This window comes from Dendrobates tinctorius, unplaced genomic scaffold (genome assembly GCF_039654945.1).
Source record: "Dendrobates tinctorius isolate UK_male_01 unplaced genomic scaffold, ASM3965494v1 ptg000011l, whole genome shotgun sequence".
Classification (NCBI taxonomy): domain Eukaryota; kingdom Metazoa; phylum Chordata; class Amphibia; order Anura; family Dendrobatidae; genus Dendrobates; species Dendrobates tinctorius.
In genome coordinates, this window is record NW_027361679.1 from 51678533 (window position 1) to 51702903 (window position 24371).

Genomic DNA, 24371 nt, shown 5'->3' on the forward strand with positions numbered 1-24371 from the left:
ATGGGCTGGGGGAGGGACCAGTATAAAGGAGGCGGGGAATTCCCCGGACGATGAGTCAGCAGACCCGGACATAGACTGCAGGAGAGCGTGGGAGCGACGGGAAGCTAGAGTGACTCACCAGTATGAGAGAGGACGCTCACCGAGGACTCCAGAGGGACGGTGTCAAGGTGATAGTCCGAGATTTGCTGCCCAGCTTCAGCCCGCGGCCACTGCGGCCCCAGTTCAACCCGTGGCCGCTGCCGCCTCCTCTCAGCCCGCAGTTGCGGCCTACCCACGGTCACCTGCGTCCTCTGCCGCCTCCCCACAGCCCGTGGCTGTGGCCTGTTGCCCGCCACCCGCAGCCGCTCCGCTCTCGCCCGTGGCCGCGGCAAGTGCCATGCCGTCGGCGGCCACCACCGTCCCGCTCCGGTCCGCAGCAGGGGCCGGGCCTCTGCTAACCGTGGACTCCCCATCGCAGCCGTTAGCTGCAGAGGTGGTCTTTCATCCGCCACCACACATCGTTGCCGCTTGCCCTAGTCCGGGGACTGCGGTCCACCCGTCCAAGGACTCCGCCGGGGCCTGTGGGGCTCCAGTGTCGCCAGCGTGCCGAAGGGCGCGAAGACTTCGTCAACGCCTCAGCAACTGGGCCCAGCAACTACTACGCCGAAAGACCACCAACCCGAATGGCGAGGGACGTCTGGACAGCAGCTAAGTAGACTTTTCAAATAAGGACCCGTAGTCGGCCAAACCGCGGCCCTATAGTGACCGGCTATTGCCGGAAGTAGTCTTGTTCTACTCATTTGTGTTTGCTTGTCTAGAGCCCCTGCGAGGGCAACACGTGTTACCCCTTTTTGTGATCAGGCCGTGACTGAGGAAAGTTCCCTCAAGTCTTATAAACATTATTTTAGAAAGCACCAAATTGTCTCGCAAGTCGCGACTCGTCACTGCATCCTGCGTACTTGCAAATCTCACAATATCACAGCACATAATGAGGAATGATAAACTCTGCTCATTTGAGAGTTATTAGCTCTTTACAGTTTCTGCTCTTTTTTTTGCAGATGATGGGTCGATTCTTTAGTGGTTTGGCCCAGTCTGGAGCCTGGTGTTGTTTTGATGAATTTAATCGAATTGATATTGAAGTGCTGTCCGTAATTGCCCAGCAGCTCATCACAATAAGGAATGCAAAAGCTGCAAAGGTAATTCTTAGTCCCTCTGCAAAGTGCAAATTAATGTATCATAAATGTTTCCAATGCACAATGAGGCTCTGATTTGTAATGTAATATGTAGCTCCTAGAACTATACATAATATCTGTTATTCAGAGTGGAGGTCAAGAGTTACCTACAACAGAGGCCATCTAAAGTGCTGCTTATGCACAGCCTTTTTTTCTTGGCATCAAGCACCACACTGAGAGTAAGGCCGGGGTCACACTTGTGTGTGTAATGCGAGAAACTCGCACCTCAATACCCAGCACTCCCGCCGCCATTCGGACCGGAGTGTGCGGCTACATAGAAATACATGCAGCCACACACTGCGGTCCCAAGTGCCGGCAGCAGTGCAGGGTATTGATGCGAGAGACTCGCACGAGTTTCTAGCATCACACACTCAAGTGTGACCCTAGCCCTTACAGTATCTGTCTTCAGCTTACTATGTTTATTTTTTTACCCCCATAGCAAGTATATCGATATTCAGATCAGCTCTTTTGTGTAGGTCTAAAAGTCACCACCTAGAGACCTGCTCCTCATAGCTGTTTACAAGACAAAACTGGCAGACAGCAGAGAACCAAACATCATGGGCCCGCAAGCCACACGTAGTTCCCAAGCCAAATTTTAGTGACTCTGCTCTACAGCATCATTGCCTTTTTAGCAAATTAGAGAGTAGATCCCTCATGGACAATAGAAGGAGAGAATAGTCCTGGAATGATGGTGTGCTGATAATTAAGAGCTAGGAAAAGCAGAATCCTACACCGATATACCTTCCATACAACATGTATTACTGGTAGGGACGCTTCCACATGAGAAAAAATGTGAACCTAGGAGCAGACTGTAAACTGAAAAATGAAGGAATCTGAAAATGAATGAAAGAATGATGATTGCACTCTAAAACTTTATGCAACTTTTGATTTAACTAAGGGTATGTACAAATACTGTATGTGTATAAAAAATGGTTTAGCAAAAAAATGTAACTTTCTCTTTAGCTCTCCAGATTTATGTTTGAAGGTCGAGAGATCAAGCTGGTTATGACATGTGCAGCATTTATTACAATGAACCCAGGCTATGCAGGAAGGACTGAGCTACCAGACAACCTGAAGGCACTTTTCAGACCATTCTCTATGATGGTGCCAAATTATGCTTTGATTGCTGAGGTAAGAGTACAGTTAAATAATAACAATAATAATTGTAATAAAATTATCTGTCCGTTGTAAAAAATATATATTTTTTTATTTTATTTTGTTTTTAATTTTTAGGTCATTCTGTATTCTGAAGGGTTTGAATCCAGTAAAGTTCTGGCCCGTAAGATGACACAAATGTATAAACTTTGCAGTGAGCAGTTATCCCAACAAGATCACTATGATTTTGGGATGAGAGCTGTCAAATCAGTTTTAGTTATGGCTGGGTAAGAAATGTCTGTGCATTATAGTAGATTGTTACTGTACTAAGATGTACTAAAATATGTGCAACTTTCTATCTTTTTAAGCTCATTGAAGAGAGAGAATCCTGATTTAGATGAAGATGTTGTCCTAATTCGAGCTTTGAGGGACTCAAATCTACCAAAGTTCTTAACAGATGATGCTGAATTATTCAGGTGTGTAAATCTATAACATGGCCTGCTGCATAACCTTCCTTTTCTAAGAACTCACATATGGCTGATGCCAATATATGTGCTGTAATGTGGGAAAAACTCCTATAGCATAGTTCATTCAGAGAGTCATATCTGAGAAAAAGGTTCTGATTGTGCCAATCACACTCTGATCAGAGTTTTTGTCAGAGTTGAATGAAAGTGGATCAGATTGTGATTTGATTTTCTCAGAAGTGGAGAGAATAAAAATAGAAAAAAGTTTCTTCTCCTCTATAATGTCATTTATCCGAGTGCAGTCTGATGTTTTTCCACTGACCCATAGGCATGAATGGGCAAGTGCCATCCAATCATAGGCAAATCATGCATGGTGTGATTTTTTTTTCCTTAGGCTAGTTTCAGACTTGCGTTTCCGGGCGCAGCGCACGGCCGCCGCTAAGCCCCGCCCCCCGGCTGAGCCCCTTCTTTCATCTTCTCTGAGCGCATGATTGTGCATGCGATCAGCGTACCCTATACTTAGCGTTGGGTGCGCTGGTCTGATTTTGCTGGCGCTGCGCCCAGCACACAAAAATGCGCTGTGTTGCATTTTTGTGCGCTGGGCGCAGCGCCAAAGGGGCGCAGTGCCAGCAAAATCATACCAGCGCACGATCAGCGCACCCAACGTTAAGTATAGGGTACGCTGATTGCATGCACAGTCATGCGATCGGAGGAGGAACTTTACTGGATTCAAACCCTTCAGAATACAAAATGATCTAAAAATTAAAAACTCGAGTAACGAGCATACTTGTTCATCATTTGTCAGGGGCGGACACTGACAGCTTGAGGCCCCTGTGCAAGAAATGTGTCTGGGCACCTTTCCTTTTATGGCGACAAAGCTACATATATATATATATATATATATATATATATATATATATATACATATACTGTATATATATAGCCACACACACATACATGTGTGTATATATATATATTACATAGTCTCCTTTATTATGTATATTGCTGTTCCTTATACAGTGCCCTCTCTTGTTATGTACAGTACCGTCCCTTACATATTGGATTATATAGAGCCCTGTTTTTTATTACATACCATCCTGTCTTGTTAGCTGTATAATGCAATGATAGCTGATGGAGCATGGGAAAGCTTTCTTTGTAATGGAGGAGCTGATGGACTGGCAGTCTGGTCACCGGCTACTCCATCAGCAGTCATTTTATATCTAAAAAGAGAGCGGACTATGTAATAAAAGAGGGCGCTGTGAATATTAACAAGAATACACTATGTAAGAGACATCACTGTTCATAACAGCAGAGGAGGCTGTGTAATAAGGGACGGCACCATATATCACTAGAGAGGATGCTACGTAATAAGGGAAGGTGTTATACATAATGAAAGAGGAAACTATGTAACTAAGGATGGTGTTATACAGAATTAATGAGTACACTATATAGTAAGGGACTGTGTTATACATAATAAGTATGTACACTCTATACTAAGGGACTGTGTTTGACATAATAAGCGATAATGTCTTCCTCCACCTCCCCCTGTTCCTAAATCCATTATATGTTCCCCTTCCTCCCTTCCCAATCCCCCACACCCCTCATTGTCCTCCTCCCCTGCATCCCATTATTGTCCTCTCCCCCACCCCATAATTGCCCTTTTCACCACCTCCATCATTACCTTCTCCCCCACCACATTCATTGCTTTCTCCCCTGCCACCCCATCATTGCCCATTCCACCACCTCCATCATTTCCTCCTCCCCCACCACCTCCATCATCATTGTCTCTTCCCCCACCACTCCCATCATTGCCCATTCCACCACCTCCATCATTTCCTCTTCCCCCACCACCCCCATTATTGCCCTTTCCACCACCTCCATCATTGCCTTCTCCACCACCTCCATCATTGCCTTTTCCACCACCCCCATCATTGCCTCCTTTCCCACCACTCCCATCAGTCTTTTCCCCTGCCACCATCATTCCCTTCTCCCCATCTCCATCATTGCCTTCTCCCCATCACCCCCCATCATTGCCTTCTCCCCATCACCCCATCATTGCCTTCTCCCCATCACCCCCATTATTGCCTTCTCCCCATCACCCCCATTATTGCCTTCTCCCCATCACCCCATCATTGCCTTCTCCATCACTCCCATAATTGCCTTCTCTCCATCACCCCCATTATTGCCTTCTCCCCATCACCCCCATTATTGCCTTCTCCCCATCACCCCATAATTGTCTTCTCCATCACCCCATCATTGCCTTCTCCATCACCCCATCATTGCCTTCTCCCCATCACCCCCATCATTGCCTTCTCCATCACGCCATCATTGATTTCTCCATCACCCCCATCATTGCCTTCTCTCCATCACCCCATCATTGATTTCTCCATCACCCCCATTATTGCCTTCTCCCCATCACCCTATCATTGCCTTCCCCATCACCCCCATCATTGCCTTCTCCCCATCATGCCATCATTGTTGTCTCCATCACCCCATCATTGCCTTCACCCCATCACTGCCTTCTCCCCATCACCCCATCAGCGCCTTCTCCATCACCCCATTATTGCCTTCTCCCCATCACCCCCATCATTGCCTTCTCCTCTAGCTACACACACACAGACACACACAGCACCATTCACCTCTCTGCACATTCCCTGCAGCGTTACGCATGCATGCACGCACACACACACGCACACCACCACTCATCTCTACACACACACAACACATGTACATACAAAAAACACACACACACACCCATCACCTCTCACCTGTCCGCACGCTCTGCCGCAGCCGCAGCATCACCGCTTCTGGCTGCTTCCTTTCTCTGACACAGCTGGCCACTGAATGATGGCATCATCCAGCGACTTTATCCAGCGGCGCTACTGTCTGTGTCAGAGACAGGAAGCGTGGGCGCCGGGCAGGAAGCAGAACGTATCCCTGCAACTCCGCTCCTGCTATTTTCTCTTGTAAGCAGTGGAGCTGCTGGGATCGCTCCCTGCCCACTGCACATGAGGGCAATCTGGCAAGGGGCCCCCCAGAGCCTCAGGCCCGAAGAAACAGGCCAGATTGCCCTCATTATTAGCTGCCATTCAGGGCCCCTGGAGCCTCTGAGCGCTGTTGCAGCCACACCGGTTGAACTGGCGGTATGTCCGCCCATGTCATTAATAGTATACTTTTAGGCAATACTCTTTGTATAGCATGGTGGCTCAGTGGGTAGCACTGCTGCTGGGCTGAAATCTCACCAAAGACAACATCTGAAAGGAGTTTGTATGTTCTTCGTGGGTTTCCTCCAGGTTCTCTGTTTTCCGACCACACTCCAAAGACATACTGATAGGGAATTTAGATTATGAGCACCATTGGGGACAATGATGATGAGGTTTGTAAAATGCTCTGGAATTAATGGTGCTATATAAGGGAGTACAATAAGTAAATAAATATTTGTGCAATGAAAAAAAATGGTTGTGAAGTCGTATTTAACATTCATAATTTAAGGCCAAGAACATTTGACTTATAGATCTCACATTTATGTAAAATGGTTGCTGTTTTTTTGTGACAAAATGCCATTATTTTAGACAGAAAGCAGCAATGTTGATAATTTGTTATTATAGAAGAATAAAGTATTATTAAAGAATAAAATAAATTATTGGGCTGCAAAGGGCCCATATATTGTTCCTGCACAGGGACCTATTGTGTGTGTGTCCACCAGTGGCTGTATGTATTTTAGAGCAGCTACCTATAGTATACTCTTGAGTCCCTGTTAAAACTCCATGTACTGTACCTCATGTTTTTCACAAGCTTATTTCAGAGATGGCATTGCTTGGCATGTGTCCTTGTCACTTTATGGGGAGCTTAACAAGGACTTTACAACACTTATGGTGTGGTGTATATTACTGAACACTACAGCACATTGTAAAATATCAGACTTTGTAAATCTCACTTTTTTCTTTCTGTTCCGGGTGATTTTTACAGTAGTCAGTATGGAAAGAGGCCCTCTGTCTGGCTTCTAATTGCAGCCATGACTCTGTAATTAGCAGAGTATTGACTGTCAATGTCATTTTTGGCAAGAGATCATGTTTTCTATTACAAACATTATTAATTTGTTCTAAAAGTGATTTCTAATTCTTAACAAGCAAAAGTGCTCTAAATAAGGCATTTTAAAAAACACAAAGAAAATAGATGTGTTATCATAAGTGGCCACCTACAGTACAACTGTACAATTGAATGTAATATAAAAAACCATTTCATAAAAAATGACCTGATTGCCTCTTGGAAACAACATTAGTGCAATTGTCACCATTTCTGTGTGCTGTAAAATATGAATGCCAATCTTGGTTACTGTGGACAAGATCATCTTCTTCCTGACAAAGATTTGACGTAGGAGTGATAAAAAAAGGCTGACACTCCATACTCGGAAAAATAGGTCCACTCTATTGCATATGTTCATGTTCATAAGAAATACAAAGTCCCAAAATTCATTGAGGATACTTCATCACAGAAAAATTAGTAAAATGATGCATAAGTGATATTTATTAACTCCCAAACGTATATACAGATATCAACTTCCGACGTTTTGACCGAAGTGGTGTGTGTCAAGGGAATCTATAAGAACCAGTAGAGCAGGGACTGACATCCATAGAATCATGGGGTACTGATCGAAACATCTGAAGTTGATGTCTGCATGCTATATGCATTTGTATCATTTTACTAATCCTTTAGCACCAAACTATCCATACTCATATCAATAAATGCGGACAGCTCACAGAAACGCCGGAAAACAAAGACCTCTTTTTAATCTGTTATCCTTAATATAATACAACTCTTTTTGCATTAAACATACAAAAAAGAAGAAAAGGAACCTAAAAAATGTCAAATAATTAACAATATTTATTAGGGAATGTACAATACTATACAATAAAATGAAATGAGGGGGCGGGAAACCAATACCAAAGAAAGGGCACAACACAGGGGACTCTAAGGTATACTGGTAATAGCCAAATAAATCAGCATATCAAAGAGAGGAAGTACTGCATACAAGCACAGTTATGTGCAAAACATGAGGTTAAAGGTTATACATATTTAAGTGCGAGTGCATAAATAGAATGTGTGCAATAAATGAGGTAGAGACTGGTAAGTAATAAGGTGCAAGTGCCTAAATGAAATGCCAGTGCATCAACAGTTTGTCACACACTGTTCAGAGACAGCAAAAGACCTAATAAGTTATCATAGAGGTATTGTGTAGGACTAAATAATACATAGTGATTAAATTAGGCTTCCAAAGGTGGAGAGCAAAGTGCTGTTACCCCATGTAAGTATGAAAGGGGTTCCCAGGATGTGCCCACCCCAACGCGCGTTTCGGAGTTGCCTTCGTCAGGGATCAACTCATTTCGCATTAGTAGATGTTTTTGAAAATGTTTCAGTAGTCCCATAATCATCATCTATTTTCACTTTTTTTCAGTGGGATTATATCTGACCTTTTTCCTGGAGTTGACATCCCTGAACACGATTATGGTACTCTCCAATCCACCATTATAAAAGTAATGCTAGCTCGTGGGCTGCAGCCTGTGTCCAGCATGGTGCACAAAGTCATTCAGTTCTTTGAGACCATGATTGTCAGACATGGAGTCATGTTAGTTGGACCCACCGGAGGAGGAAAAACAACTGTCTATCACGTCCTGGCAGATGCACTGACAGCCTTGCATCAGGCTGGTGAGACACATCATTTCTACCAGCCTGTTAAAACATATGTACTAAATCCAAAATCGATCACAATGGGAGAATTATATGGAGAAGTGAACAATTTAACCTTGGAATGGAAGGATGGTTTAATGGCTCTCAGTGTCCGTGCAGCTGTAAATGACACTTCAAAAGACCACAAATGGATCATCTGTGACGGTCCTGTTGATGCATTATGGATTGAAAACATGAATACTGTTTTGGATGATAATAAGATGCTCTGCCTGGCAAATAGTGAGAGGATCAAATTCACTCCCCAGATTCATATGGTGTTTGAGGTAATTTAGTAGGTTTTATCTTATACTTTATGTTTTCCATTTGTAATCAAATGAAATCCTAATACAGGTAAGCAGTAGATGGAAAATGTAATACTACTAATAACTGTTCTGTACACTAGATTGCCCTTCTCTAGTGTCCACCCAAGAGTACTACGCTTTCCCTATACTATACATGAAACATAGTGAACATTACCACACCATATACAAGGAGGAACATGAAAACACAGCAATGTTAATACCCAGAAGGGGTAGCAGTACCATATCATACATTAGGTAGTGCATAGAGCATGTAGCACTACCAGTAAGCATTGAACATTATTAAACCAACCCCTTTACATTAATTTCATAGCAAATCAAAATTTTGATTCCTTTGAAACACTTATGGACATTAACTAATTTGAAAGAACACTCACTGTTAAGAGTCATTTTTTTTGCTGTACATAACACCAAATCTAATAAGAATGTTCAAGCCAGTCAATAATTAAGAGATAACATTCTGTCTAACTGTATGTTCAATGAACAAAACTCATTGCCTGTACTGGAAGACCTTTTTCGTGAGAACACCAGTGCAGAATTGAGCAATGTCGCACAAGTTAAAACTAACATTTTCAGTCCTTCTAAGTATCCCAGGGAATCGTGTATCCCTGTGCTAGATCTTTTTTCATCACTGGATTAAAGAGATTTGAGAACTTTATCGATATTGCCGCATCTCAGATGCATTGTAACAATCTTTCTTCCGAATTCAAGGCTATCCATAAATTAGAAAATAATAAAAACATCGTTATAAAAAATTCAGATAAAGCAGGCTATATAGTCTGTTATGAATGAGTCACCGTAGGAGGCAAAAACAGAAATACTAGCTAAGTCCAGAAAACCAGAGAAGTTGGCAGCTATCGGATTGCAGACCCCTGAACCTATCAACAACAACTAGCAGTAGCCGTGGGGGGTTCCTACGGTGCCCTAGACCCCTCGATCACAGCCGTAGAACTAAATAGCCTAAAGATAGAAAGGGAAATCTAAACTGCCCCAGAGCAGACCCCAAAGCAATAGGCAGCCCCCAACATATAATGACGGTGAAGCAAGATGAAAAAACACTCACACAGATAGAAAGATAGGCTGAGCAAATGATGGGGTCCAAGCTAACTAAATAGGACAGGATAGAAAAGCTGCTGTCTGCAATCCGCCAAAACCCTATCAAAACAAGAGCCAACAGACTGATAGGGAAAAAAGCCCTGAAGACGCTAGGCTTCAAAAAGACTATATCAGTACTCAGGTATTTTCTGAAGACAGAGCAAAAAGGAATTCAGCTCACCCCAGAAGGGAATGGCAGAAATCCAGAAAAACAAGGCAAAACAAAACCAAAACACAAATGCAAAAAGCAGAGCAGAAAACTTAGCTTTTGAGGAGCAGGAATCAGACTGGTCTCCTAGAATCCCTCTGAGAAATCACCAGCAAGGCAGAAGGGTGTTGGCTGCCTTATATCCAGTCAGCAATTCCAGTCACCCAGTAATCATCATCCTGCTCAGGTGCTTGGTAATCAACCTCACTACCTTCCTTCACCAGAAGAGGGAGTTCATCAGACCTCAATGGTGAAGGGGAAAATGAACTCACAACAGTACCTTCCCCTTGAGGAGGGGTCACCGAACCCTCATCCACGCCACCAGGGCGATCAGGGTGAGCCCGATGAAAGGCACGCACCAATCTTTTGGCATGAATATCAGAGGCAGAGACCCAAGAATTATCCTCCTGACCATAACCCTTCCACTTAACCAAATACTGGAGTCTCCGTCTAGCCAGACGGGAATCCAGTATCTTCTCTACCTCATATTCCATGTTACCTTCAACCAATACAGGGTCCGGAGGTGCCACCCCAGGAACAACTGGTTCAACAAACCTCTTCAACAAGGACTTATGAAACATATTATGGATTTTAAATGTGACAGGAAGAGCCAAATGAAAGGAGACCGGATTAATAATCTCCAAAATCTTGTAAGGTCCAATAGATCTAGGCTTAAAGTTAGGAGAAGCCACCTTCATAGCGATATTTTTTGATGATAACCAAACCATATCACCAACCTTAAACTGGGGACCAATGGTCCTATGTTGGTTGGAAAACCGCTGGGCCTTTTCCTGGGGGAGAGATAACTTATCCACCACTTGGTCCCAGATCTGGTGCATTCTCTCCACCACAGTGTCAACACCTGGGCAGGCAGAAGGCTCCACCTGCCTTGAAGAAAATCGAGGATGAAACCCAAAGTTACAAAAAAAAGGTGACATCAAAGTGGCAGAACTAGTTCTATTATTTAAAGCAAACTCGGCCAAGGGAAAAAATGAAACCCAATCATCCTGATCAGCGGAAATAAAACATCTCAAATACGTCTCCAAGGTCTGGTTTGTTCCCTCCGTCTGCACATTGGTCTGAGGGTGAAAGGCAGAGGAGAAGGACAACTGAATTCCCAGCTTGGAACAGAAAGTCCTCCAAAATCTAGACACAAACTGAACTCCTCTGTCAGATACAATGTTCTCAGGAATCCCGTGCAAGCGAACCACCTGTTGCAAAAACAGGGGCACCAACTCAGAGGAAGATGGCAACTTAGGGAGTGGTACAAGATGAACCATCTTAGAAAACCTATCACAAATCACCCAAATAACAGTCATTCTCTGAGAGACAGGCATATCAGAGATGAAATCCATTGAAATATGGGTCCATGGCCTCCTGGGGACCTGCAAAGGCATCAACAACCCACTAGAGCGAGAACAAGGTTTAGACCAGGAGCAAGTCCCACAGGACTGCACAAAATTCCTGACATCACGAGACAAGGCGGGCCACCAAAAAGACCGACTCACCAGATCTCTAGTACCAAAAATACCTGGATGACCAGCCAATGCAGAGCAATGAACTTCAGACATCACTCTCTTCTTCCACTGGTCAGGAACATACAACTTTCCACTGGGACAATGCTCAGGTTTGTCCTCCTGGAACTCTTATAGAGCACGTCTCAAATCGGGCGAGATGGCAGAAAGAACTACCCCTTCGCCTAAGATGGTAGCAGGCTTGGTCACCACAGGAGAATCAGCAAAGAAGCTCCTAGAGAGAGAGTCAGCCTTGACATTCTTAGTGCCAGGAAGAAAAGAGACCACAAAATCAAAACGTGTAAAAAACAAGGCCCACCTAGCCTGTCTAGGGTTCAAGTGTTTGGCCGACTCCAGGTAAATCAAATTCTTGTGGTCAGTGTGGACCACAACTTGATGTTTAGCTCCCTCCAACCAATGTCTCCACTCCTCAAATGCCCATTTCATGGCTAACAGTTCCCGATTCCCCACATCATAGTTACGTTCAGATGGAGAGAACTTTCGGGAAAAGAAAGCACAGGGATTCATTTTAGATGTTGCAGGATCCTTTTGGGACAAAACAGCTTCTGCACTAATCTCAGAAGCGTCCACCTCTACCTGGAACGGGAGTGAGACATCAGGTTGCCGCAAAACCGGGGAGAAGTGAATCTTCGCTTCAGCTCCCGAAAGGAAGAAACAGCCTCCGGAGACCAATTCAACACATCAGCACACTTCTTAGTCAGATCAGTCAATGGCTTGGCAATACTAGAAAATTTTGCTATAAATTTCCGATAAAAATTAGCAAAACCCAAAAACTTCTGGAGGGCCTTCAAAGAAGTGGGCTGAACCCAATCATAAATGGCCTGTACCTTGGCCGGGTCCATTTCAATAGTTGACGGAGACAAAATAAATCCCAAAAATTAAATCCTCTGTACCCCAAAAAGGCATTTCGATCCTTTGACATACAGGGAATTCTCCCTCAAGATCCGGAACACAGTCCGAACATGTTCCACATGAGAATCCCAATCCTTGGAGAAGATCAAAATATCATCCAGATAGATAATAAAAAAATTATCCACAAAGTCTCGGAAAATGTTGTTCATGAAGCACTGGAAGACAGAAGGGGCATTAGTGAGCCCAAAAGGCATCACCAGGTACTCAAAATGTCCCTCCGGAGTATTAAACGCCGTCTTCCATTCATCCCCATGCTTAATGCGGATAAGATTATATGCCCCCCTGAGGTCAAGCTTGGTAAACCAGCAAGCACCTTTAACTCTGGAGAATAGATCCGAAATCAGGGGTAACGGATACTGATATTTAATAGTAATTTTGTTGAGGGCACGATAATCAATACAAGGCCTTAATGAACCATCCTTTTTGGCCACGAAAAAAAAAGGCACCCAAGGGTGAAGAGGATGGTCTAATATGACCCTTCTCCAACGCCTCCTTAATATAGGATCGCATAGCCTCGTGCTCGGGTACAGATAACTTGAAGAGCCGACCCTTGGGAAATTTACACCCCGGGCTCAGTTCAATTGCACAGTCATAACTCCTATGAGGAGGCAAAGACGCAGACTCATTCTCACTAAATACATCATAAAAGTCTGCCAAATAGTCAGGAACATCATGCGACTGAGGAGAGGTGGAAAAAACCGGAGCCTCACTAAGGGCACACCGACAACCCCAACTCACCACAGACACAGATTTCCAATCCAAAACTGGATTATGAATTTGCAACCAGGGAAACCCCAGAACAATGGTATCATGCAAATTATGCAACAAAAAAATCTGCAATTTTCTTGATGGTCTGGGGCGACCCGCATTACCACCTGGGTCCAAAACTGAGGTTTATTTTTCGCCAAAGGAGTAGCATGAATCCCCCTCAAAAGGATAGGCGTCCGCAGAGGTGTCATCGGAAATCCACAACGTTTAGCAAAATCCAAGTCCATTAGGTTCAGGGCTGCGACCGAATCCACAAAAGCCTTGGCGGAAAATGTGGACAGGGAGCAGATCAGAGTAATAGCCAGAAGAAACTTAGGTTGAACACCACCCACAGAAAACGTGTGTGCAAAACGTTTCTCTCGTTTAGGACAGACAGAATTAATATGCGAGGCATCTCCACAAAAAGAACACAGCTTATTACGCCATCTGAACTCCTGACGTTGCTCCCTGGACAAAACTCTATCACATTGCATAGGTTCAGACACTTGTTCAACAGGTGGCAACACCTCTCGTGCAGTCCTGCGTTCACGTAAACGCCGATCAACCTGAATGGCTAATGACATAGAATCGTCAAGACCAGAGGGAACAGGAAATCCCACCATAGTATCTTTTACGGCTTCTGACAAACCCTTCCGAAAGAGAGCTGCCAAGGCATTATCATTCCAGGTAGTAAGGACCGTCCACTTTCGGAATTTTTGACAGTACGATTCTGCAGAATCTCGACCCTGGCTCAATGCCAACAGGGTCTTTTCAGCCTCATCAATAGCATTAGGTTCGTCATACAACAACCCCAAGGCTTGAAAAAATGCATTCACATTAGTCAGAATAGGATCATCTGATTTCAAAGAAAACGCCCAATCCTGGGGATCGCCACGCAGCAAAGAGATGACAATTTTAACCTGCTGCGCGGAGCTCCCTGACGAGTCAGGCTTCAAGGCAAAAAATAATTTACAATTATTTTTGAAATTCAAAAATTTAGACCGATCCCCAAAAAACACATCAGGAGAAGAGATCTTTGGTTCAGCAGCATATGAATGAGCAAGGTAGGCGGAAATTCCCCGCACTTCCACAGCGAGCTGCTCCACATGATCAGACAATTGCTTTATCTCCATTGAGAGAAAAAAAAATTCCCCCTATGGCCTCAGAGATATAGAGGAAAAAATATACACACTTTTTTTTACAATTCTTTCCTGCTATTGAGTACCCTAGGATCTGCAGTATGGCTGGTGATTCTGTTATGAATGAGTCACCGTAGGAGGCAAAAACAGAAATACTAGCTAAGTCCAGAAAACCAGAGAAGTTGGCAGCTATCGGATTGCAGACCCCTGAACCTATCAACAACTAGCAGTAGCCGTGGGGGGTTCCTACGGTGCCCTAGACCTCTCGATCACAGCCGGAGAACTAAATAGCCTAAAGACAGAAAGGGAAATCTAAACTGCCCCAGAGCAGACCCCAAAGCAATAGGCAGCCCCAACATATAATGACGGTGAAGCAAGATGAAAAAACACTCACACGGATAGAAATATAGGCTGAGCAAATGATGGGGCCCAAGCTAACTAAATAGGACAGGATAGAAAAGCTGCTGTCTGCAATCTGCCAAAACCCTATCAAAACAAGAGCCAACAGATTGATAGGGAAAAAAGCCCTGAAGACGCTAGGCTTCAAAAAGACTATATCAGTACTCAGGTATTTTCTGAAGACAGAGGAAAAAGGAATTCAGCTCACCCCAGAAGGGAATGGCAGAAATCCAGAAAAACAAGGCAAAACAAAACCAAAACACAAATGCAAAAAGCAGAGCAGAAAACTTAGCTTTTGAGGAGCAGGAATCAGACTGGTCTCCTAGAATCCCTCTGAGAAATCACCAGCAAGGCAGAAGGGCGTCGGCTGCCTTATATCCAGTCAGCAATTCCAGTCACCCAGTCATCATCATCCTGCTCAGGTGCTTGGTAATCAGCCTCACTACCTTCCTTCACCAGAAGAGGGAGTTCATCAGACCTCAATGGTGAAGGGGAAAATGAACTCACAACAATAGTGTGGCAATGTATGAGAAGCATAGATGATGCTGATACCTATAAGGGTTGAGGTCAGGGGGAGGAAAAACATGTGTAGAACCCTAACTATGTAACCCAGATTACAACTGCTGTGGCCCAGGCTAATAGTGAGCATAGGGGAACCTCAGCACTATACAAAGGCCAATACTGATATTATCACCATATGGATATGTAGTTACTAGTGTTGCGGACCATATTAGAGATTACAGTACAGTTATAGATGGTGACTTATAAATGATGTTCTTTATGATGTAGTCTTTCATTTTTCCTGTATTTTCCATCTGGCCTAGACCGACACGACATCTTCTCCGGCCACTACTCGTCTGCAGAGATTACAACAAATACACATTTGACTTCTCTCATTTCCAGCACCGTCTCCATCTATCCCTAACCTGCATAAACTCCTAATCCCGCTGTCACCCCAATACTGAACTGCTATTTCCGTATGTGTCCTGATAACTGCACCTGTTGTGTGGTACAATAACTGCTCCTCTTAGTGCCCCAATTATTATTGCCCACTACTGTGCCCCTCCTAGATGGCAAAATTGCCCCTTGGAAAATCTTAATGCCTTGTGCAAGTACCCTAGAAAACAGTGTCCACATTTTGCCCTTAGAATGTATTAATGTCCCATGTGCACCTTTGAAGGTCACAATACTCTGAGTTCCGCTATAACAATAATGATTAAAGGGAACCTGTCAGCAGTTTTGGCCGATAAAAGATATGGCCACTGCCTTTCAGGTCTTATCTACAGCACTCTATAATCGTATTTTAGGGATGGGTGTTCTAAGCCACTTGTCATTGAATTGCTTCATCAAAATTCAAAGAAATTTGAATTCCATGGAAAATAAGTTTCCAAATAAAATAGTAGTAAAAATGCTCCGAGATGGGTTTACTAGCTAAGCAACGCAGCAATTACACTGTATACACATGACATCTGTGTGAGAGCTATTTTTATTTCCATATACTGGAATGTGTATCTGAGCAGCTTGAATCCAAAGACCTCAATAATTGAGTAAACCCTCAGCATCCGAGCTACTGTAACAAGCATCTGTTTAATGATCTCAAAATACAATAAATAGTTTAGCCATGCCAATAAATGATCTTATGTGCTTTTCAGTAAGTAATAAACCATCAATTTATCTTGTTAAGCATTAGCTTTTTGTTTTAGGTCCAGGATTTGAAAGTTGCATCTCCGGCTACCGTCAGCCGGTGTGGAATGGTTTACATTGATCCTGAGGAGCTTAAATGGATGCCCTATGTACAAACCTGGATAGCTGGGCTTCCAGCAAAAGTATGTGATATTTGCTTGAATATATTGTATTACCATAATAAGTTTATTTGTCGGAACAATTCTCTGGTTTTTCTATCTTCTAAATTGCTAAATTCTCTACCAGAATTGAAAAAGCTACCAGATAGCAAGTCAAACAATGAGTTAGTTATTTTACTTCTAATTTATGAAAAATAAGGCTTGTGAAAAAAGCAAAACCATGCGCACAGAGCCTTCATGGCAGTACGTGTAGTTGTACAACCCCTGTATACTGGCTTAAATAAAAGAAAAAATGTCTAAACAAGTGTAGAGAGCCAATTAAATATCCACATTGTAGATACATTGGATCTTTCCAGTTTCCACTACCAGGTTCTGAATAGCAGACATGGAGATTAAATGTTTGGCAATATTTGGAAGTAAAATTTCCATTGATCTAATGATTTAGGGAGAGCCAAAGAAGCCTCCAATATTTTTTTTACTTTCCCCACACTATTATATAAGTAAAGATTTTACACCAATACATTTCCAAAGATTTGATCTCCGTGTCTGATATTCAAGATCTCAACACTTTCACTGTTAACAACAACTCAACACTGTTAGGTGGATTCATAACTGGCTTAGTGATCGGACCCAAAGAGTGGTCGTAAATGGCTGCTCATCCAGTTGGAAGAATGTCTCAAGTGGGGTACCACAGGGCTCTGTCCTGGGCCCTGTATTGTTCAACATCTTTATCAATGATTTAGATGAAGGAATTGAGGGTAAACTGATTAAATTTGCTGATGACACAAAGCTAGGAGGGATAGCTAATACTAGAGAAGAGAGAGGATTAAAAAAAATATAAATAAACTGGAGCAGTGGTCAGCAACTAACAGAATGGTTTTTAACAGGGAAAAAAATGCAAAGTACCACATCTGGGCAATAAAAATGAAAAAAGCATATACAGAATGGGAGGAATAAAGATAAGCACCAGCACATGTGAAAAAAACTTGGGTATACAAATAGATCACAGACTGAATATGAGTCAACAGTGTGATGCAGCAGCAAAAAAGGCAAATGCAATTCTGGGATGTATTATCAGAAGTATACAGTCTAGATCACGTGAAGTCATTATTTCCCTCTACTCCTCTTTGGTCAGACTTCATCTGAAATACTGTGTCCAGTTTTGGGCACGACACTTTTTAGAAAAAAACAATCAACAAACTGGAGGAAGTTCAGAGAAGAGCGACCAGAATGCTGACCGGTCTGCAAACCATGTCCTATGAAGAACAGTTACAGGATTTGGGAATGTTTAGCTTACAAAAAAGAAGACTGAGAGGAGACTTAATAGCTGTCTACAAATATCTCAAGGGCTGTCACATTGTAGAAGGATCATCCTTATTCTCATTTGCACAAGGAGAGACTAGAAGCAATAGGATGAAACTGAATGGGAGGAGACAAAGATTAGATATTAGAAAAAACTTTTTGACAGGGTGATCAATGAGTGGAACAGGCTGCCACGAGAGGTGGTGAGTTCTTCAATAGAAGTCTTCAAACAGAGGCTGGACAGACATCTGTCTGGGATCATTTAGTGAATCCTGCTTTGAGCAGGGGGTTGGACCAGATGACTCAGGAGGTCATCATTCTATGATTCTATGACTTTCAGTTAAGTTATTTACCTGGGGTATATCTACGATTTGATTAGACCTTGGTCCAGTGTATCATGTGAGAATCAGAAACCAGCATCAAACCTTATTAGATGGATATTACAGTTGCAGCAAGCAGGCTGCATTCACAGAGTATTTGGTATGGAATTTTTACAGCGTTTCTGCAGCTTTTCCCCAGCAGACCTCTACAACAGAATAACCATGCAGATTTCACCCTTTTACATTGCACAAAAAATTGCGATTTACAAAAAATGTAATGCAAAAAAGCTTTGAACATTTTGCTAAACTTTGCCATTTTCACACCAGTATTGCTCAGCTCAGGTGAATTATGTGAAGTTGGGGAGGAACTGTGGCAGGAGTGTGACCAAGTCTGCCCATCAAATTGATTGAGTTTTGTAAGCCAGAAATGCTACTCCAATCTCTGAATCGACTTGCATTTTCTGGCTTAGGCCATGTGCACACGTTGCAGATCCTGCTGCGGTCCACAGCATTTCAGGCTCTGCGGGTCCGCAGCAGATTTAGCTGCATTGTACAGTACCATTGTTTTCAATGGTAAACTGAAAAACGCTGTGCACATGCTGCGGATTTTTCCGCGCGGATTTGCTGCGGGTTCAAATCCGCTGCATGTCAATGCTTTGTGCGGAATCCGCAGCGGTTTCACACCTTCTCCATTGTAGAGGTATGAAACCACAGGGCTAAACCGCAGGCTAATCCGCAGGTCAACCGCAGGTCTTTTAACCTGAGAATTTTCCTGCGGATTTTTCCAAATCCGCAGCACCTAAAACTACGTGTGCACATAGCCTTATTGCACAGAAACTCAGAGGAGGTGCCAAATTCATTGAGAGTCATACACCTCTTAATGAATTTGGCGCCTTTTATTCCAGCAATGCTTGCGCAGCACAGCCGTGCACTACGTTGGTCTTGATGAACCGGCTCCATAGTCCGTGTGGATTCCACACCAGCAGCATGTGCAAGAGATAAAGTTAAAACTCTTCCACTTTGCTTGTGCTGAAAATACTGTGGATCCTTTGTGCGGATTATCCGCTTGTTAAATCCCCACTAAATACCTAGCTTTATAGTTCACCTATTGCTCCTGCTTTATGCATTAATTCTGTATAGTTTATTTATGCACAAAATATAATGAAACATTGGATACATTTTAATTCCTTCTGAAATAGACTATACTTGACTATAAAATCATGCAGAGATGGTTCTAACCTTGGAAGATAGTAATGTATTTTTCCTATTACTGGGCTGTATTACAATAGTTCATTATTTTAGGTAATCCCAAAGCATACAGATTATTGTCATTTTATACACTAATTTTCTGTTTCCTTTCTTTATTTTTTATAATAATAGTCACAATAATAATAGTCACAAGCTCATATTTCGCAGTGTATGGAGAAAGTACGCATGTTTTTTTTCATATTTTGTCATTTACAGCTGACCGATGAAATGAAGCAGCTTCTTTTGGATTTATTTGGACGCTATGTTGAAGATGGCCTCAAATTTGTTACCAGAAAATGCACTCAAGCCATCTCACATGTGGATATCAGTAAAGTGACTACTCTCTGCTGTCTTCTCGAATCCCTGCTACTTGGAAAAGGGGGGCCGGACCTAAAAATGGTACATCTGCTAATGGCTAATCATTACTGTTACATGATATAACACACAATGCGTCCAGTTTACATATATGTACAGTCGTGGCCAAAAGTGTTGGCACCCTTGAAGTTGTTCCAGAAAATTTAGTTTTTCTCACCGAAAATTATTGCAATTACTGTTAAATATGTTTTGTTATATACTGTACATGTTTATTTCCTTTGTGTGTATTGGAACAACACAAAAAAATCAGAGGTAAAAAAGGCAAATTAGACATATATTTCACACAAAACCCCCAAAAATGGGATGGACAAAATTGTTAGCACCCTCAATTTAATATTTGGTTGCACATCCTTTGGAATAAATACCTGCAATCAATCGCTTCCTGTAACCATTAACAAGGTTCTAACACCACTCAACAGGAATATTGTAGCACTCTTCTTTTACAAACTGCTCCAGGTCTCTCATATTTGAAAGGAGCCTTCTCCCAACAGCAATTTTAAGATCTCTCCATAAGTGTTCAATGGGATTTAGATCGTGACTCATTGCTGGCTACTTCAGAACTCTCCAGCGCTTTGTTTCCATCAATTTCTGTGGGCTTCTTGAAGTATGTATTGGGTCATTGTCCTGCTGGAAGACCCATGACCTAGGACGCAAACCCATCTTTCTGACACTGGGCACTACATTGCGACCTAAAATTCTTTGGTAGTCTTCAGATTTCATAATGCCTTGAACAAAGTCACAGCACCCAGTGCCAAAGGCAGCAAAACAACCCCAAAATATCTTTGAACTTCCACCATATTTGATTGTAGGTACTGTGTTCTTTTCTTTGCAGGCGTCATTCTGTTTTCGGTAAATAGTAGAATGATATGCTTTACCAAAAAGCGCTATCTTGGTCTCATCTGTCCATAAGATGCATTAAAAAAAGGATTTTGGCTTACTCGCGTACATCTTGGCAAACTGCAGTCTAGCTTTTTTATGTCTGTGTCAGCAATAGTTTCCTTCTAGGTCTACTGCTATAGCGGTTAATTGCATTCAAATGTTGATGGATAGTTTGTGCTGACACTAATGCACCCGGAGCCTGCAGGACAGGTTGAATTTCTTTGGAACTCAATTGGGGCTGCTTATCCACTCTCCAGAATATCCTGCATTGCAACCTTTCAATCATTTTTTATCTGCTGTGCATGTTCAGGGAGATTAGCTACAGTGCCATGGTTTGTAAACTTTTTGACTATGTTGCGCATTGTTGACAAAGGAATATCAAGATCTCTGGAGATGGACTTGGAACCTTTAGATTGTTGATATTTTTCAACAATTTTCGCTCTCAAGTCCTCAGAGTTTTCTTCTCCTCTTTCTTTTTTCCATGCTTAGTGAGGCACACACAGACACACAATGCAAAGATTTAGTCAAGTTCTTCCTTTTTTAATTTGGTTTCTGGCATGATTTTCATATTACCCACACCTGTTACTTGCCTCAAGTGAGTCTGAACAAGCATCACATGCTTAAAAAATGTGTGAAATTGTCACGGTCACGTGTGTCTGGACGCAGCGAGTACTGCAAGCCGAACCCATAAGACATCCGTGACCCTGGATGCAGCGCCTCCAGTGGGGCGAGTTTAAATAATAAAACGTGCAGCTGGATACGCCGCCTCCAACTGGCAAATTTAGGTATTACACGTTATACATACAGTAGTCTGGAAACCCCGCCTCCAGTAAGGCGAATTTAAATAATAAAGGGGGAACCTGGGTAACATTAACAGTGGTGGGCCCTGCAATAGGGAATAGGGAAGTGGAGACCTTCTGAACTCCCCTGAGCCAGTGTTCCTGCACTCCTAACGTTCCCTATGCCGGTTCGCACCGGGCGATGCACAGGAACCTAAAAACCCTAGCTCGCCCTGAACCTAAACCCTCACTAGGGAATTGGTCAGTGCGGAAACTAATCCCACCACTGCACTAAACACACATGAGGGAAAATGACAATACAGGGGAAACACCACTTAGCTTTGCTCTGTTGCGTACGCTCCTAGCAACAGAGCCCACCACCTTTGTGCATGTTCTCCACCCGGATGCATCACCAAAATCGGATCCATCACCATAGTGCAGCCTTGGAGCAGAGTCCACTACCAGTTGTAGCTGCCCAGTAAACAGAGTCCCAAAGATGAGTCCAGCCTCTGCCAAGAAGTCCAGCATGCTCGAGTCCAACTCCTCTGCCAAGAAGTCCAGCATGCTTGAGTCCAGTCTTCAGCAACCAAGTCCAGCATGCTGAGTGCAACTCTCACGTAGTCGCCACTCCACCAAGCCATGCAAGCACTTCCTGCCCACACCATAAACTGCGACTCCACCACGCTATGCCAGCCCTTCTTCCAGACCCCAATGTTGAACTCCACCAATCCATGCCAGCCCTTCTTGCAGACCACATAGCTGCCACTCGTCCCCTCTGGCTTGGCTGCGCAGGACTCATGTTCAGCTCCTTCTTTCACCCAGGCTTCCTTCTCAAATGACGAACACACAATATCACCAACAGTGATTGAACACACCTGGCTCTCTTTTATAGAGCCTCACACCTGAATTATAATTACGTGCACTAAACCAAAGAAACTAAAGTGCACTACCACTCACCACCACCGGGGCAACTTAGAATGAACGACACCACGTGTAATAATTCTAATGGCCACCGGGGGCAATCACATCACTTTGGCACCTAGCCAAAGGGGAAAAAAGTTCACTTATCCATTTAATCTGTCAGATCCTTGCTGGATCATGACAGAAATTATGTCCAATTTGCCTATCTTTCTCTTTTTTTCTTTGTTTTGCTTCAATACACACAAAGAAAATATAACATGTGTAATTGCAATAATCTTCTGGGAGAAATACTTCATTTATTGGAAAATTTTAAGGGTGCCAACATTTTCAGCCATGACTGTTTTTGACAGTCACTTGGACAACTAGGGTGCAAATGAACTCATGTGATTACTATCCTCTGTATTAGATAGTAGTAACATGAAAATAATTTTTATTTGAACACTGTTTTTTAGGTTGAGAAAATACTGTGCATTGTCTTAATATATGGAAAATCAGAAAAGCCAGGGAGCCCTAAGGGTATGGAAAATTCCGTTGCATTTTGGTGCATTTTTGCAATGCGATTATCACAGCTGATTATCACAGCTGACACCCGGCACTATGTGCCAGGGCGGTCACGGACCGCCCCCGGCACATTATCCCCAGACACACTGCGATCAAACATGATCGCATAGTACCCGGGGCACAGGAAAGAATCACGGAGGAAGGGGGCTCCCTGCGTGCTTCCTTGAGACCCTCGGAACAGTGCGATGCTATCATGCTGTTCCGAGGGCCTCCTCCCTGCAGAGCCTGAGAGCAGGCACTGAGAAAGCCTGCAGCAGTGCCTGTCAGATCGCTGATCTGACACTGCACTGCAAAGTGTCAGATCAGCGATCTGACACTTTACTATATTGTGCCACACTGGGACAATATAATAAAGTAAAAAATAAAGTAAAAAAGAAAAAAACAAGTGTAAAAATAATTATTAAAAAATTCCCAAATAAAAAATAAAAAAAAAATATTCCCTAATAATTTTTTTTTTTTTATAAATAAAATAGTCCAGTCAAAATACGGTTTGACCCGGAACAAATTCCAAGAAAGCGTTTTATGATTTTTTTTATTACTATTAAATGTGGGGAATAACATATTAAAAGTTTTCCAAAAATTGATCACCACAAAGGTCCTAACTATGACATCATAAGACGATGACACCCATCGCACTAAAAATAACGAATATTTCCCTATTTCAAAGCTGTAGCTTTAGGTTACAGAAGAGTTTGCATTTTGTATGCTATATATTTTCATATAACAATTTTTATACAAAGTTTTATACTAACTACATGGACAGGCGAGGTCATGATGTCATCAATGACGTCATGACATATATGTACATTTCTAGAAATTATAGAATTAATACACAGTGCATTTTAAGACCTACTTCATCACTGAATAAGCGTGTCAGGTCAATAGTCACTATTTTCATCATCAGACACTGCTTCCTCACTCATATTGTCACAATGCAATTCTTGACATGGTCCGCATACCCGTGAACAGGTAAGTTCGTGTCTTTTGCAAGTGCACCGAAGTGTACTACAAGCACGAGAACAATTGCAGTGAATTATTTTCAGAAGTGTTTCTGGCGCGGGTGAAGTATCCATCATCACTGGAACTAGACTGTTGTTCTGCAATTACCATCCCCATTCAGTAGTGTCCATGGCCTCACCATTGTCCATCCAAAGCATCACTTGGAGGTAACTCCGAAGGGCATGATACTTCGTTGCAGAGGAGGTCGGTGGCAGTCGTTCAGGTATAACAAAGATTTTGGCTGAACCAACTTTTTTGCAGAGAGTAGAATACCTTATTGCAGACAGATTGTCTCCAGGTTTGCACCCGAACAATGCCACCATCGCTTTACAC

At 42.9% G+C, this 24371-nt stretch overlaps 1 protein-coding gene across 1 annotated transcript in view; it reads left to right on the top strand.

Annotated features, from left to right (window-relative positions):
* DNAH6 (dynein axonemal heavy chain 6) overlaps positions 1 to 24371 on the top strand; it is a 570270-nt gene that overhangs the window by 181490 nt on the left and 364409 nt on the right. Inside the window, exons 30-36 of the mRNA XM_073542156.1 lie at positions 1038 to 1175; positions 2175 to 2342; positions 2445 to 2593; positions 2675 to 2782; positions 8226 to 8781; positions 16556 to 16678; positions 19741 to 19923. Of these exons, the coding sequence (XP_073398257.1) occupies positions 1038 to 1175; positions 2175 to 2342; positions 2445 to 2593; positions 2675 to 2782; positions 8226 to 8781; positions 16556 to 16678; positions 19741 to 19923 (1425 nt within the window). The remainder of the gene's footprint in view (positions 1 to 1037; positions 1176 to 2174; positions 2343 to 2444; positions 2594 to 2674; positions 2783 to 8225; positions 8782 to 16555; positions 16679 to 19740; positions 19924 to 24371) is intronic.